Consider the following 16,377-nt stretch of genomic DNA (forward strand, 5'->3'; position numbering starts at 1 on the left):
CCATTAATAAAAAATAAACTCAATAAATTCTTTACCACGTTGAAGCGTAACTCTTTTAAAATTTCTTCGCAAATTTGGCGCTTGTCAAAAGTTAGAACCGGCTGGCCGTATAGGTGATTTTAGAAATTTTTTGAACGGTTTCGCTAATTAAAAGTCCACGCGTGCTTCGATGGTCCTGAATATTGAATGAATGCAATTTGTCTTGAAAAATTGTGAAATACTGCATTTTGTACGAGGTCTGTATGATAAAGCGCCTCATAGTACTCTTTCTCCTCAGATGTGGTGTATAAAAAAAATTAAAGATTGGTTTGCACGCACCCAGATTTGTTTTCCAATAATTTGTTTTCCACGCCTTATCTACTGTGATCAAGAGCCATTATTGCTCTCAAATGTGACCGAAGACTATTTTTTGGGTGTACATATAAGGCTATATCAACTCGATACAAGATTTGTTTCACTCCAAAATCACTTAGCTTTTCCCTCAAAAGTCACATGAATGTGCCCTTAAGTCAACTGATTTGTGGAATACAAAATTATTGTTTGATTTAAGTTATAAATTCATCAATGGGAGCTTCACTTTTAACTGTGGCTAAATCTATATATTAATTAAATCGGGATGATTGATAAATCTTTCGCATTATATTGGTGTCTTTGCCGGTCAGAAGGGAAGACGTCTGGACTTTTTCTTATAACCTCTTTGATGGTGTCACTGTTTTACCCATTTTTCCCGTGAACACTCTACCTTACCGATAACACTAGATATGAAAACTGTTGCATTTTGCTTCGTTTTTTTACAGAGGAAATGGCATTCTTGAGCCCCTACTAAAATTTGAAAACTTTTCTTGGGGAGCAGACCCCCCTAGTTTGCCGTACCTTCGGAGCTTTATTGTTTCGCCAAAATCCTTGTTTGGGGCCTCCAACGGTCTCATAGAATTATAAGGAATGCGTTTCGAAGTTCTATTCAACCTGATTGGCAAATCGACAATGGCTTTACAACGGGCCAATCATGGCGCGTACTCACATCATGGTACACATGTGGGGGGGGGGGCTAGAACAAGGCTTTTGGCACTGTTGCACAGAGGGACTTAACCAAAGTTTAATTTCGTCTATGGCACAGGCTACCCCAAATGGAGAGCGTACTTGTAGGCTAATTAATTTTCTTCTTCCCTCACTATTTCAAATGTTGGCGTACTCTTTTGGAGATGAATTCCTGAGAGCCATCCAAGTTTTGAAGAGGAAGGAAACTTTCTTGTCGTTTGATTTCACATAGTAAACCTACTCTTTTTACTCTTTTTTGTTTTCTGACATTCTCGTTGCCGTCGCTGTCGTGACTTTTTAAAAATCCTTGATATTAAATCTCGGTCACATTGTGTCTCAAGTTAATTTTCCTTTTCTTGACAGAGGTTTTTCCGCCAACGATTCTCAGTTTTTCGAACCAAACAGTGTACAAGAACACAACCGTGAAATTGAGATGCAACATTTCTGCTTATCCGGCTCCAACGGTTGAGTGGTTCAAAGACGGGACGTCTCTCGAAGTGAGACAAGTCACTATGGGAGAGTCGGACTCTTGCGAAAGCAGAAAGCTTCGTCCAGGTTTCTATCAGGTGGATAAATATGTTGGCCAGCTGTTGATATGTTCACCTTCACATGCTGATCAAACTGGTTTTTACACGTGTCAAGCTACTAACAGGCAAGGGACAAGTAATGCCACGGCTTTCTTGGATGTTTTGGGTAAGGGCTAATTTAAGGACGGTTAAATGAATTTGTGCACTTAAAATAATACAGACTGGTCGTTTACTCCTCGCGCTGTAAATGCTGTATATTGACCATTTTCTGTATATTAAAATCAACTTGAAGAATAGATTCTTTTGTTCTATTTACCCTAAGCCTCAAGGCCAAGTATGAATTTAAATACAGTGGAACCTCAATGTGCGACCACCTCTCTTAAGTGACCACCTCCCATCAGCGACCGTCAATCCAAAACACCAAAATTTCAAATTTTCCCAATCAAAGCCTTACAGTTGGAACCTCTAGTAAACGACCACCTCCTATACGCGACCGCGACCACTTTTTGGGCCTGACGGTTAACGATTTTCCGTTGTTTTTAACCCCTTGTAAGCGACCACTTGACGCATTTTCTTATCTCTATTTTTGCTGTGCGCACTCTGTTACTTAGAATTTACGAAGAATTTTAGTGACGACATGGAACTACATGTACACAGTATATACTACCTTTGACATTGCATGCAATAAATTATCTTCCATAAAGTAGATGTGCCTGGACCTCTTTGCGGAAGAGAACCCTCTGGGTCGATTCTTGTAAACGACCACTTCCCGTTGGTCTCACTCGCAGCCGTTTTTTGGACGTCACGCAACGCTCCCCCAAAGGGAGAGCGTTGGGGGAGCGTTGCGTGACATCTAGAAAACGGCTGCGAGGGAGACTAACCTAACATAAGCGACAACTCAATCTTTGCATTTTGGATGGTCGCTTATGGAAGGTTCGAGCGTATATCAAAATTAGTCTGTTGTTTCAAATACTTCTTTATTTATGCATTTATGCAGTTGTTTATTTATTATTTAGTTACTCTGTTAGTTATTTAGTTATTTGCAGATTTAAACGTAGTACACGATAAAACTAGCAATCTACCGAGAAGATAGGGAAACAATGTGATACGAACTGGTTTAAAAGTTGCTCCAGCGCCCCGTTCCATTCGCAATGACAAAGATTCAGAACATTGGAATAATAACGATAAAGCAAGTACAGTATACCAAATAATAAGCTATGACGTTGTAACATACATGCCCAAAAAAGAAGGGAGGGGAGAAACTGATTGAGCACGACCACAAGGTAATAATAATAATGATAATAATAATAATAATAATCATAATCATAATCATAATAATAATAATAAACAAATGGTTGTCAAGTAATTTGAAAGGAGAAACAGAGGGATTACTTGTAGCAGCTCAAGACCAGGCAATAAACACCAGAAACTACCAGAAAGTAATATGTGACCAGCAAGTAGAGAGCAAATGCAGATTGTGTTCGCAACATGAAGAGACAGTGGACCATATTGTATCTAGATGTGAGGTATTAGCCAAAACAGAGTACATCTCCAGGCACAATAATGCTGCAGCATATCTCCATTGGAGCATATGTAAAGATCATGATATAGAGATTACAGACAAATGGTACGAACACGAACCAGAGACCGTGACACACAATAAAGATAACAACATCACCATCATGTGGGACATGCCAGTCAATACTGATAGAACTATAACAGCGAACAGACCAGATATCATCGTTAAAGATTCAGTGAATTCCACCTGCAAACTTATTGATATGACTGTTCCATCAGATAGAAACATCGCACTGAAGGAAACTGAAAAAAAATGCAAGTACAAAGACCTAGAACTAGAAATACAGAGAATGTGGCATATGAAAACCGTAGTGATCCCTGTGGTTGTTGGTGCGCTTGGTACAGTGAAGAAGGGTATGGTAGAAAACATCAAGAAAGTATCAGAGAGAGCTACTATGACAGAGATTCAAAAGATCTGCATGCTGGGGTCTGCACGAATCCTTAGAAAGGTGCTCAGTGTATGAACAGAATGATTGACTTGAGTGACTGACGCTCTAGGTGCATGGTTTGCGCCCGGCTGATGCATAAAAAGAACACCAGCAAAGACTGTGATAATAGAGATAATAATAATAATAATAATAATAATAATAATAATAATAATAATAATAATAATAATAATAATAATAACGATAATAATAATAATAATAGCCAATGAAAACCAAAGTTACCACCTTTTTCTGAGAGTATTAGCAATAACAATAAGTAACTGAAAACATTTCTATAGCGCTTATATAGATTGTTCGAAGCGCTTTACAATTCTCAACGTATGAAATAAAAACGAATATATGGAATAGATAAAAAAAACTGACTGACAAAAATTAAGGAAAAGATAAATGAATGTGAATCGAATGAAGTAATGAAAATGATGTGAACTGCGGAAATACAATTTTTTAAAATTAAGATATGATCGTCGTAGTGGTAATTAAAGCAATTGGAAATTAACCCAAGAAAATCCGAGAAGTCGCGATTGTTTTTTTTTTTTTTTTTCAGCAAAATGGCCTGCTCCCAGTTTATGGGTCTTCATGGCTCAATTGGTTAGAGAACTGCAGCGCTAACGCAGAGGACATGGGTTCGAACTCCGTTGAAGTCCCAGATTTTTTCTCGGATTAATTTGCAATTGGTTGAATTGCAATTACCACTGCGACGATCATATCTTCATTTAAAAACAATTTGTAATGTCGTATGAATTTTATTTGAATCAGCCACGTCAAGTAACTGAGGGTCATTTGTTCATCAATATATATATATATTTTTTTCATAGAGGACCCAAACGTTTTTATAATCCCAAGCAAGGACGTCTTCCAGGTGAAGCTGGGCGCACTGTGGAATGTAACATGCAAAGCCACAGGAAACCCAATGCCATTTATGCACTGGAGAAAAGAAAATACACAAAAGGTTGTCACTCCAAAACGCCGTGCCCCTGAAGTTGTGATGCTAACCATATCATCCGTTAAAGAAGCCGACTTGGGAAACTACACTTGTGTGGCAGAAAATTCCCAGGACGTTACGACTGCGCATGTCAAGCTAGGTGAGCCAGCTATTTTAAGACCCTGAGTATTGGTCCGGCTCGGGAGTCTAACTCACGACCTCCCGCTCTGCAGTCAAGCGCTCTACCGACTGACCTAACCCTTCCTTCACTCTCGTTCACAGCCGTTTTTGGTACGTTACGCACGTCAGGAGCTTTGTGTGATGGCAATGAAAACGGCTGCAATGAAGACTATTGAAGCCTGTAGCTGAAATTAAAGATTTAGCGTCTATATTAATATAAGAAATGACTGCGGGGTTAGAGCTTTTGACTGAAAAGTTTCTCTGTGTCTTTATATGAGAAACAGTACATGGGTGATACCCATTATTGCAGTTAGTTTTATTGTTGTTAGTTTGACGACCTTTACTTTTACTACTCTTGTAACTCAGAGGAAGCGCACGTGGACCATATAACCAGAAGGTCGAAAAATGTGGCACAATGATCGAAAAGAGATGATGAATTTTAAGCGTGGTGAATACATGGTAAAGATGTTTTTTAGTCCGCAGTGGACACAGGCGGCGTGGAAGGAAAAATTGAAGTACTCCCAACAGTTCAGAGGTTTGAAGCCTGTTAGAAAACGTGAGAGAATTCGCAATTTTTCCTGCGAGCTGCCTTTATTACTGAACGAAATAGAACGACATATTTCTCAAAATAATCGGCCTTTTTATTACTTTATTACTTTTGATTGTGGGCCATCTTAACAATTCTTGTGCAACATACTGCTGATATAATGCCACCCGAAATTACCCCCCCCCCCCCCCCCCCCCATATTTACTGAAGCAATGGGTGATATTATCTTTAATGTTTTACAGCACTCAGCAACCTTTCAGAAGTATCTGCAACGGGAGGTCTTAGTAAGGAAGCCACTGTTGCCCTTTCTGTAGTTGGAGCAATCGTGTTGCTCTGTATCGTCCTGGCCTTCACCTTCTGTTGCTTTATTCGTCGTCAACAAAAGCAGATTGCGGGGTATCGTAGCCAGTTTTTTGTGAAACACTCAAAGGAATATCAGGTAAATATCCGCGCAAAAGTGAAAATTCAAACCTGTATTAGGCGGTCACCGCTGGGGAATAGCTTACTGACAGCTTTGACAAACCAAAAAGTTATCAAATGTAGGTGGTGAAAGAGCGAAATATCACCCACGACAAATTGACCTCAAACGGTTTACCATTATCTGTTTACCAGTTTCTACCACTTCTTGTGTCAAAATAAATAAGGAAGTAAAAGACCACTAAACGACACACACAGTGTATCTGTTGCACTAGTACGGTACATCTTGTCCAAGTGACCGTTTAATACAGGGGTGCTTACCATGTGACAATAAAATCCGGTTGGGATGTCGAAAGCATAATGGTAAGCGATTTATTAGTTTACCGCAGAAGTGCCATATCCGTTACGGTTTGAATCCAAAAAAGGGGCGAGTATGTGTAGTGTGAGTCTGGAACCGAGAAATTGGTAAATGGCAAGCAGCATTCCGTTTGGCTCGTACCAACCGGAATGAAAGGACTACCTCAAAACGTACTCCTCAATTTTCGGTTGGAATTTCCGAAAAGTGACCTTACCATTTACCTTCCATCCAAAATTTCCGAAATTTTCTTTCAAATGGTAAGCACCCCAGGTGAGGACAATTAAAAATACCGTAAAATTCCGAAAATAAGCCCCGGGGCTTATTTTTTTCAAAGGCCCTTTTTGAGGGGCCTATTTTTGGAGGGGCATATATTCGGAGGGGCTTATCTAAAGAGGGAAATTTGTTTTTCAGAGCTTTATAGTTGGAAGGAAATTTACCGTTTTTGTTTTGTTTACTTTGTATTTGAGGGCAATTTCCAAGTACAAGCCACCGGGGGACTTATATTTGGAGTGGCGGTTCAACGGAGGTTTTTTTTTGCCTTACCGGTTTGGGGGGCTTATATTTGGAGGGGCCTATTTTCGGAATTTTACGGTAACTTGTTGGGACGTCGTAAAATATAATGAACATAGTGTTAAAACATTCATTGTCTTGTTTCAGTTTGATCCTAATCGCACACTGCTTGAACAATGTAATGATCTTCCTTATGACCCTGATTTCGAGTTTCCTGAGGACAAGCTCATTCTTGGGGAGGAGCTAGGATCAGGGGCCTTTGGAAAGGTCATTAAAGCAGAGGCTATAGGAATAGACGACTTTAGTCCCAGAGACAAAAGTCCAGTAAAAGGGGGACCGCGACTCAGTCTGCTCCGGCGATACGTAAACCGCAGTAAAACGTACCACGATTCGAGAGTTAGCCCTTCTAAGAGGACCACTGTTGCTGTAAAGACCCTTAAAGGTAACGTAATAAAGTTTTTTGGCACTTAATGCCGTTAAGAAATATCGACTGCAACGTCTTTTAAATTGAATTTTCCGCTGGGTGTGGTGGAGGAGAGAAATGAACTTGGCGGGTAGTAACCTAAACATCGACTTGGAGACGAGAATGAGGCGGAGGAGGGGATTCTGAGTACATTACTGAGAGAATTTATGATCAGCTAAAGATTAACGAAGATGGGGGTTGAAAGTTGCTTTTTTTTGAGGAGGGGGTGGGGTATCAGACTTCACATCGACAGGTTTACAGGGGCAAAGGTGTCATCCTTTTTCGATTGACAGAGCTTTCACAGGGCCAAATCAGTGCCCCTCTCTCAGTTTACAGATTTTTTACAAGGTTATTTACAGGTTCAAAGGAAGCTCTCCTCTGTAATTTACATGTTGTTTAATGATATAATCTTCTATCCAATTACTGATTGCCTTTTAAAAAGGTTACAGCGCATCCAGTTTTCGGCAGCCAGTTTTGTTTTTGGACGCTATGTGAACAATATTGACTCTATTCTTAAGTTAGGCTGGTTACCTATGAAAGAACGTAGAGAATGGCACGTTCTAAAGGCCGCGCACAAAGCTATATACTCTCATGATTGGCCCAGCAACCTTCAGCTTGAGCAAGTAACACATGCTAGAAATTTACGGTCATCAAGTACCATAAATCTAGTTATTCCCCACGCCTCGGACACTTTTCAGTATAGCGCGGCAGCCCTCTTCAATTCTCTGCCATCTAATGTTAAATGTTGTGATAATTTTAAATCCTTTAGTAAGCAAACATTATATATTTTAAGGGAGCGCTGCCGGAATAGGGCGGAATGATTTCTTGCCTAGTTTTAGATCATGTTTGTATATATTGTATAATTACATTTTACTGTTTATTACCTACCGTTTTATAAATTTCATAATTCAGATTTATGTTAATTTCCTCATTTTACTTTTATATCGGGCGAAGAGCCATACCATGGATGTACTGATATTAAACCGTTATTATTGTTATTATTATTATTGTTGTTGTTATTATTATTATTATTATTATTATTATTGTTATTATGTTGTTGTTGTTGTTGTTGTTGTTTACAGTATTCCTGCAACGTTTATTTACATGCTATTTACATTTGTGCACTGCAGAGGGAGCTACTATAGAGGAGTATAGAGACCTGGCTTCAGAGCTGAAAATTCTTATGCACGTTGGAGTACACACAAATATTGTAAACCTTCTCGGTGCTTGTATCAAGCGCGATGGTATCCTTGTTATTCTGGAATATGCACCACATGGAAGTTTGCTAAAGTTTTTACGAGGCAAGCGAGATGTTTATGAAGCAACCTGGTCTACGACTACCAGTGACCCAGAAATACGGTTAGATATATCAGATCTAGTGGGGTATGCCTTCCAAATATCCCGTGGAATGGAATACCTGGCGTCTAAAAAGGTAAAATACTAACGGCTTTTCTCAAACAAAATCAGACGCCCACATTTATTTAAATGTTATTTGCGAGCACTTGTTCTCTCGCCCTTTTCGTGATCTTATTCGTTAATTTGACTGACAGTCTGGGCTTGTTGTTTTGCGCCGAGGTAAATGTAATTATTCTCGCGAAGCGCAAGTACCGCGCATGGTCTTAGCGACCTGCAATATACAGCTATTTCGAGAAAGGTTGTCGGAAAAATTAAAGTGCACGGGACAATCCCGAAAGGTCTTGTGGATGGTTTTGAGTTCTCTGTTCTTCAGAGAATTTTGAAAGAATGGCGCGAAAAGCCATAAACGTATGTTGCACATGCTAAAGGAAAGCAACAAGAGAAGATTCGCCAGAGATACTGGATCATAAGTTTCTGGGAAACTACCTACCTACCCCTCCCCTAAGCCAACATTAACACTTTGTTCTCACTTAGGGCAAAATGTTGGCTTAGGGAAGGGGTAGGTGGGCAGATTCCCAGAAGCGTATTATAATGATACTCTCAAAAATTTCGTATCTAGTTGTGTGCCGCCTACGGCCGCAAACCCTGACCCTATCAAAAATTGACAGCCCGAAAAATGACGCCCCATTTAAGGGGAAAACAAAAACTAACAACTTAATGGCAACACACAAACCTTAATTAAACCGCTTTCCAAATACTCTAAGAAATAGTCCAGTTTTTAACAGATGATTTCTTTCTTGTGTAGCTGGGCAATTACTCACTTGAGTCTTAACTGATACAAATTAGGTAACCTATTTAACGTTCACATGTACACCACCTGGGACGCAATGCCAATAAGGCCAAAAAAAGATATTCTATTTATTTTAAGGATGGAGGCCTTTAAAAACCATACCCTATCTGGCGGCATGTAGCTATCTAGCCTATATATGGGAGAACTCCTCCCCCGGTTTTTTGTTTTGTGGTGACAATTGAGTGTTTGAGAGGACCGTAAATGATGTAATGGACGGCCCCTTCCAAAGTCCGGGCATGCCCAGAAGGAAAATGTTTGGGGTTTAATTTTGTTGTTGTTTTCTTTCTTATTTGTTTGTTTATTTATTTACCGTTTTTCTTTTTTTGCCTGCCTGTTTGACTAGTGTATTCACCGAGATTTGGCGGCCAGAAACGTCCTCGTGGGAGAAGACTACGTTATGAAGATCGCTGACTTTGGTCTCGCGCGCGATATTTACAAGAGTGACTTGTATGTGAAGACGACAAGTGGCGTATTGCCAATCAAGTGGATGGCTCTGGAATCGTTGTTTCAGAAGGAGTACTCACAGAAGAGTGATGTGTAAGTACAAGTAACATGCCAAAAGTGTTGAAGGGGTATGTGTTTATATTGAGGCAACTAATATATTGCACCATCAAGCGTTTTTTCGGGGCGCCACGCAACTCTTTACAAGGCCTCTCTGTATTGGCTGTGAAAACAATTGACATAGAAATATAACAATGACTCTATCCCTAAAACAATGGAGCTACGTTTTATGGAGAACCAATGAAATTAGTCTGAATCTGTTTTTTCGCCCCATGTAAGGAAATTCAAGACAGTTTTGGATTCTAGATACCGGATTCTAGTTAGTGGATTCCAAGCTTTGAAACATGGATTCATGCTTTCAATCGTTAGTGGGATTCCGGGTTCATTGAGCTATATTCCGGATACCAAAGCCCAGGATTCCAGATACCACAAGCACAAATTTCCCAGATTCTGGAATCCACCAGCAACAAATTTCTCGAATTCCGGATTCCACAAGCATCAAATTTCCCAGATTCTGGATTCCACAAGCAACAAATTTCCCGGATTCCGGATTCCACAAGCACCAAATTTCTCAGATTCCGGATTCCACAAGCAACAAATTTCCCGAATTTCAGATTCCACAAGCAACAAATTTCCCGGATTTTGGAATCCACAAGCAACAAATTTCCTGGATTCCGGATTCCACAAGCAACAAATTTCCCAGATTCTGGAATCCACAAGCAACAAATTTCCCGAATTCCGGATTCCTCAAGCAACAAATTTCCCAGATTCTGGATCCCACAAGCAACAAATTTCCCGGATTCCGGATTCTGGAATCCACAAGCAACAAATTTCCCGGATTCTGGAATCCGGAATCCGGATTCCTTACATGTGGCGAGTTTTTTAAGTTCTCAAATTTGCACTCGACTCGTGCCTATGAATCACGAAATGCACTCGCGTTCATGCGCTTTTTATAGCACGCGAGAAAGAAAAAAACTGTTGATCCTTGATTTATTTTGCATGCCTGCTTTCAGTCCGCTGTACTAGAGTGAAGAAGCGGCTTAATCATCTGTCTCTACATGTACACAGTTTAACTTCTTATTCCCTTTCTTCTGTTTAGAGAGTTTATGTTTTAAACTTTGGCTTTGAACTTTGTAGGTGGTCTTTTGGTATTTTATTGTGGGAGATCTTTACACTTGGCGGGACACCGTATCCCACCATTCCTATGGAATATCTCCTTGACTTTCTCTGTGATGGAAGGCGTATGGAAAACCCTCAAAACTGCCCCTTGGAGGTTTATAACATTATGCAGAATTGCTGGCTGGAGAATCGGGATAACCGACCAGAATTTGCTCAGATCAGCATTTTGATTGGCAAAATACTCGAGCAACGTGCCTCCCAGGTGAGTCCTTTCAGTCCAGCAGAATGTTGAAATAATTGTGGAGTTTGTGTAGGTAATAGCATGATTTGTGGTGATATTTGGCATAAATACCACGGGTGATATTTCGAAATTGTTATACGTAATTTCACGAGCCGTTAGGCGTGTGAAATTTGAGACGATTTTGAAATATCACAAGTGGTATTTATGCCAAATATCACGTACAAATCATGCTATTATTTGTTTATACTACTACCCACAAAAGGTTTGTAATTTTCACATTGAGGTATTTCAAATTATCCTGAAATACCAGTGCTCTAAGCCAATCAAATTGCAGAAATTTCTCATGTAGTAGTATAAATGGTAAAAGCGCCAAATTTGGCACAATGATAGTTTACGACACAGTAGACAATATTGGTTATGGACCCCTTCTAGATCTATCCCGTAATTCCAAACACAGCATACTTTGGGGTCACATGGAGATTCTTTGAGTTAATTTATAAACACCTCACGCTCCGCTATTAAAACATGAAGATTTGAGGAAAATAAAACGGTCGAACCTCTCGGTACGGACACCTGACCGTTACGGACAGTTTCCAATGTCCCAACAAATACGGACTCTCTCTAATACGGCAACGGACACTAAATCTCTGCCCAGAGAGTAAATTCAGATAAACTGAACATAACCTCTATATTACGGACACTGCGGTGATCAGGTGAATCCCTAATCCCCGATCGGGCGAATCTGCACAGGGTGAATCCCTTCTAGTCTGGCTGATGAGGCGCAAGCTGATGCAAACATGATATAAAGCCTAGTCGCTCTACACCAAACAACGATTTGCGAAAGGTGTACAGAAGAACATAACCGACTTTTTGAAGGCTTTAATAACTACAGATAGCATAAAGATCTTTGCTATTACGTTTTGTTCTCTAGTTACTGTTTATTGCACTTGCAAAATAGCGAAAGACGCTTTCAGAATTGTCAGTTAACGTTACAACTTTTAATATGCAGCATTGCGCTGTAGCTCGTTTCGTTTTAACAGTAATTTGTCTGTAGCTGAGATGTACAATGTTGTATACCACTGAAAGACAGTGTCTTTGTACTGTGAATTAATAACGTTAAATGAAGTTTAAAGACGAGTGTGAGCATGGTTTTAGGTACTGAACACTTAAAACTTCAAGTGGAGTCATAAAAGTGACGTGATCATAGTGACCTCTTTTATACGTACACCTTTCTAATACGAACACTTCATTCTGTCCCTTCGGTGTCCGTATTAGAGAGGTTCGACTGTATATAGTTTTTCGAGGGACCACTTGGTTTACTTTCTTTAAAAGGTGGCTTTATACATTTCCCGAACAGTGGCTAGTAATCTAGCCTATTCTCAGAATGGATCAGTAAATATACTAGCCTGCGAGCAAGCTGTCCGGGGCGCCCTGTCGGCGGGGCGGGAAAGGGAAGGAGAGCTTGCAACTACGTCTCTGGAATTTGAATATCTGCATCGAAAAAGTCGATGCTAAATGCTTATTGGCGGAGATGACATTAGTAATGACGTCATTACCCTTGGTACGTGTTTTTCAATGTTGTTTACGTTCGCTTTCGTTTCTCCTTCGCTGTGATTGGCGGAAATCTAAAAAAGCTCAGTCGACGGGGAGCCACAGGGGAATTGGAGGTGGAATTCAAATTGCAAGCTGTCCTTCTTTTACCCGCCCCCTCGCCAGGACGCCCCGAAGAGCTGCTCGCAGGCTATAAATATACGTGTTAGGGTTATCTGTGATGTACTGTTATTCTTTTGGCCTCGTCAATTTCTCAATTCTTGGTTGACTGTAGTTTGTATATCTCTTAGAAACTTCTAACCTCTGTAACAATAATGTTAGGAGTAAGTAATGCGACAAAGTGGTTGCACGAACAGTTTGTGTAGGCTACCGCATACGCAAATGCACCGTTGTTCTTTTAACGGTTGTCATCTGTCGTCATTTGCCAGTGTTTAAATGCAGCGTATCAATCAGACACCTACGGAGCTATCAGTAATTTCCTCAACATACAAAGTTTTTTAAAGAGAAAATATGGGAAGGAACGTTTGAGATTTGCTGTGTAATTCTCGTCTGCTTTATACCGCACTGAGGTATGGATGTTATGGAAACTGGGCGTCTTTTTTTCTCAACAGAGAGTTGCATCCGGGTACATTAAGTTAACAGAAGATAACAACTATGGCAGACACGATTACTACCTTGATCCGGTTGATTCAGACTCAAAAATTCCTCTGACGAGAGCAGATGTTTATGACAGGTTAGTACGTTGAGAACTTTAGATTCGAGTACGAGATTTGTCATCAAGTTTTTTCGCATGATCGTAAAAAATGGACACCCCGGAAGGCTTCATAGTACTTTTTTGCACCAGAAAAGTTAGCACTGTTATCTGTTATTGAAAGTCTGAGGTTAAGCCCCCTCCCGGTCGCAAAATCACAAAAGCTCAACATTTAATAGCTCGTTTCCGCCACCACGACATTCTTGCAAAAACTCGCAGTAGAATGACGACGACTATCACTTTTTCCCGCCAAAATGACGCTGGTTCACGCGCGAGCATTCCTTAGTATTGAGAACATCTCGTGCTCGTAGTTGTACTCGTCTTAGAATCTAATGGTATCTCTTCTTTCCAATGAGTATCCAGCTGTTAATTAAACTCCAGTGAGCCAAATGCGGGTTAGAAGACGGGTAGGTCGCGGGAAAAGTGGGCGCTTATGAACCTTCTCCCTTAAGGAACCAAAGAAGCCTAGCTATGAGGTTTCAGTTGCAAAGAGTGTGGTGATAGGACAAAATAACAATAAGAACTGTGTTCTTAACTATGTTTTAACTGTAGGCGATCAAGCCAAAATCCGTTGCCTCCAATACCACGGGACATGGAAAATCAGCCCGAACCGGAATTAGACGAGAGACAGCAGATGCTGGAACCAGAAGATAACGGTACTTTGTCGGGGAATGAGAGTGGTATAGAACTGGAAGAAACTGGAGTTGAGCAGGATGAGGCCGTGGAACTGAGACCTATTGCTCACTCTACAGGAAAGGCCAGAGACTCCAGTTATAGAAATACACTCGTCTGAACCGAATGTTAATCTTTTTATTCCTAGGTTTTTACAATCTTTTTAATTTTTACATGTAAGTCTGTGGACATATTCTTTGTGTGACCATTCAATTGAAGCCTCTTTGGCATTGATTTTCCATGAAGCGTTTCGTCACAGGCCTACCATACTCTTTGTATCCTGCTCTGTGCATTTAGGGCCCGTTCGGCTACCTTGAGTGCAAATGACTTTCTCTCCTGCGGCGGGATGCTTCGGTGTCGGGCGCATAGATCTTCGGGCCGAAACCGGAAACTGCGCATGAAAAAGTCTCTGGCACCCAGGGTGCACGTATCCGTATTAACCTTTTACCTACACGTCCGTTGAAAATGCTCACCGAAAACCCCATATTTAACGCTTCTCAGATGGGGAAATTTTTAAAAACACTGGTTCTCGTAGTCGAGGTGCATCATGATCTATGTCAAAATTGTGAAATATTCAGAGGATTTTATCATGTTGATTATTTAAGTAATAAATACACCACAGTCTCTATGGGTTTACCGGCGTGATAACCCACGCGGGATGTTGGGAGAACACGAGAAAAGCTTGAAAATCGCGAGCGGAAGGCAGGTGATTTAAATGCTTTTCGAGTGTTCTCCCAACATCCTAAGTGGGTTATCACGCCGGTAACCCGTAGAAAGTGTGGTACCGGCACAAAAAACCATGGGTTTTTAACCAATCAGAACGCGTGCCCTATCTTAGTTATTTTATATATTAGAATATGCCCCATGAGGAAGTATTATAGAAAGGCTGTGTAAGAAAACTCCTTAGGATGGGAGTAAAAAATTGCAACGATCAAGTGTATTGCATATTATAGTATTACATGTTCAGCGTGTGACGCCATGCGTCACAATAATAAAACTAGTCGTGCGACTGTTCTATTTAATATTAGATTTATATCAAGTCGAATTTTTGAAAACGTTACTCCAAATAAACCTTTCTCATCCAACAGTTTTTATCGGCCAACAACAATCTCCAGAGTAGTCATTTTAAAAACTAAGATTGCAACCATTGCTTTTTTTCTCTTCACCTCCTTTCTTCCTCCTCGCTCTTTCTTTTTCTCCTTTCCTTTTCATTTGTTAGTGTGATTTTGGAGCTTATCGGGCCCCAAAGGCCTGCCTTTTGACGCCTTTTCACTCCAATGACTGCAAATTTCGTTAGGTTGGTTTTCCAAAGTCGGCTAGGTATAATCTTTATGTAATCAGAAACGAATGTTTTATCCACTAAACACCCGCGTTAGAAGAAATTGCGCGTTCAGATTTCCAGGCTGAATTTCATAGGTATAAGAGCTATTCTCCGTTCTACTTTTGAGCCCTGAGCGCTTTTACTGTAGCAAACTGTAAAAAAGGTAATTTACGCCAGTCTCCTTGTACCTTCTTTGTGGAATATTAAAGAACCTTATTGACAGAAAAGAATTACAGTGGTTAAATATCTAGCATTTACGGTTTATCGAACGCCTCGATCATTCCAATCCCCAAACCGTAATGTTAATCTCGTTTGCATTCCTCTCAATAATGAACCCCTTACAGCTAATTCAGGAGGAAACATCGTTTTCAAGGAGGTGGATTGTGAGGACAGTTGCTTCTGGTCACTGCAGCTCGGGTTGGAATCCCAAATCCAGACCACTGGTAGGTTCATAACGTTCTCGGTTCTCTTTCTCTGCCTTAAGAAGTTTTTCTTCGGGAAATGGGATTTACTTATCCTCAAAATCCAACCCTAACGAATTCCAATTCAATAATCTCAAAAATGACTTCAATTATTTAGAACACGGAATCCTGCCGTTTCAAAGAAATCGGGCGTAAACGCCTTCTATGCAGCTTAGGGTAACCCTTGCAAGGTACAGTTGTGTACCCAACGGGATCTTTGTTAAACAAAGGAGCTTTTGTCTTCTTCATCATTGTGCTTATTATGCTAATAGCACCGCAATATTCCATCCGCTGTTAGAAGGAGATTTAGTTTTCAAATTAAATCTTGGTCCCTCACAACAAGGCATTAATTCTACTCACTTTGGGACAAGCTTCTAGAGCAAAGTGTTGGTCAGCTCGTAACACCTCCAATTCTTATTGAAATTGAACGGGCTCCATTGAATAGAACACCAGACAATAGTCGACTTTTGTTGCTTTGTTTAACAAATGCGCAATCAGTTAGAAGGAAGACGGCAGACTTTGTTGACTATATATGCGAAAACAAATGCGATCTCGTCGCAATTGCCGA

At 40.4% G+C, this 16,377-nt stretch overlaps 1 protein-coding gene across 1 annotated transcript in view; it reads left to right on the forward strand.

Annotated features, from left to right (window-relative positions):
- Positions 1 to 14,626, forward strand: part of LOC140948795 (fibroblast growth factor receptor 1-like) — a 21,224-nt gene extending 6,598 nt beyond the window's left edge. Inside the window, exons 5-13 of the mRNA XM_073398061.1 lie at positions 1,402 to 1,731; positions 4,405 to 4,671; positions 5,481 to 5,677; positions 6,671 to 6,965; positions 8,117 to 8,418; positions 9,536 to 9,729; positions 10,831 to 11,074; positions 13,216 to 13,337; positions 13,908 to 14,626. Coding sequence (XP_073254162.1) covers positions 1,402 to 1,731; positions 4,405 to 4,671; positions 5,481 to 5,677; positions 6,671 to 6,965; positions 8,117 to 8,418; positions 9,536 to 9,729; positions 10,831 to 11,074; positions 13,216 to 13,337; positions 13,908 to 14,148 — 2,192 coding nt within the window. The 3' untranslated portion in view covers positions 14,149 to 14,626. The remainder of the gene's footprint in view (positions 1 to 1,401; positions 1,732 to 4,404; positions 4,672 to 5,480; positions 5,678 to 6,670; positions 6,966 to 8,116; positions 8,419 to 9,535; positions 9,730 to 10,830; positions 11,075 to 13,215; positions 13,338 to 13,907) is intronic.
- The last annotated feature ends 1,751 nt before the right edge of the window (positions 14,627 to 16,377 follow it).

This window comes from Porites lutea, chromosome 9, assembly GCF_958299795.1.
Source record: "Porites lutea chromosome 9, jaPorLute2.1, whole genome shotgun sequence".
Classification (NCBI taxonomy): Eukaryota; Metazoa; Cnidaria; class Anthozoa; order Scleractinia; family Poritidae; genus Porites; species Porites lutea.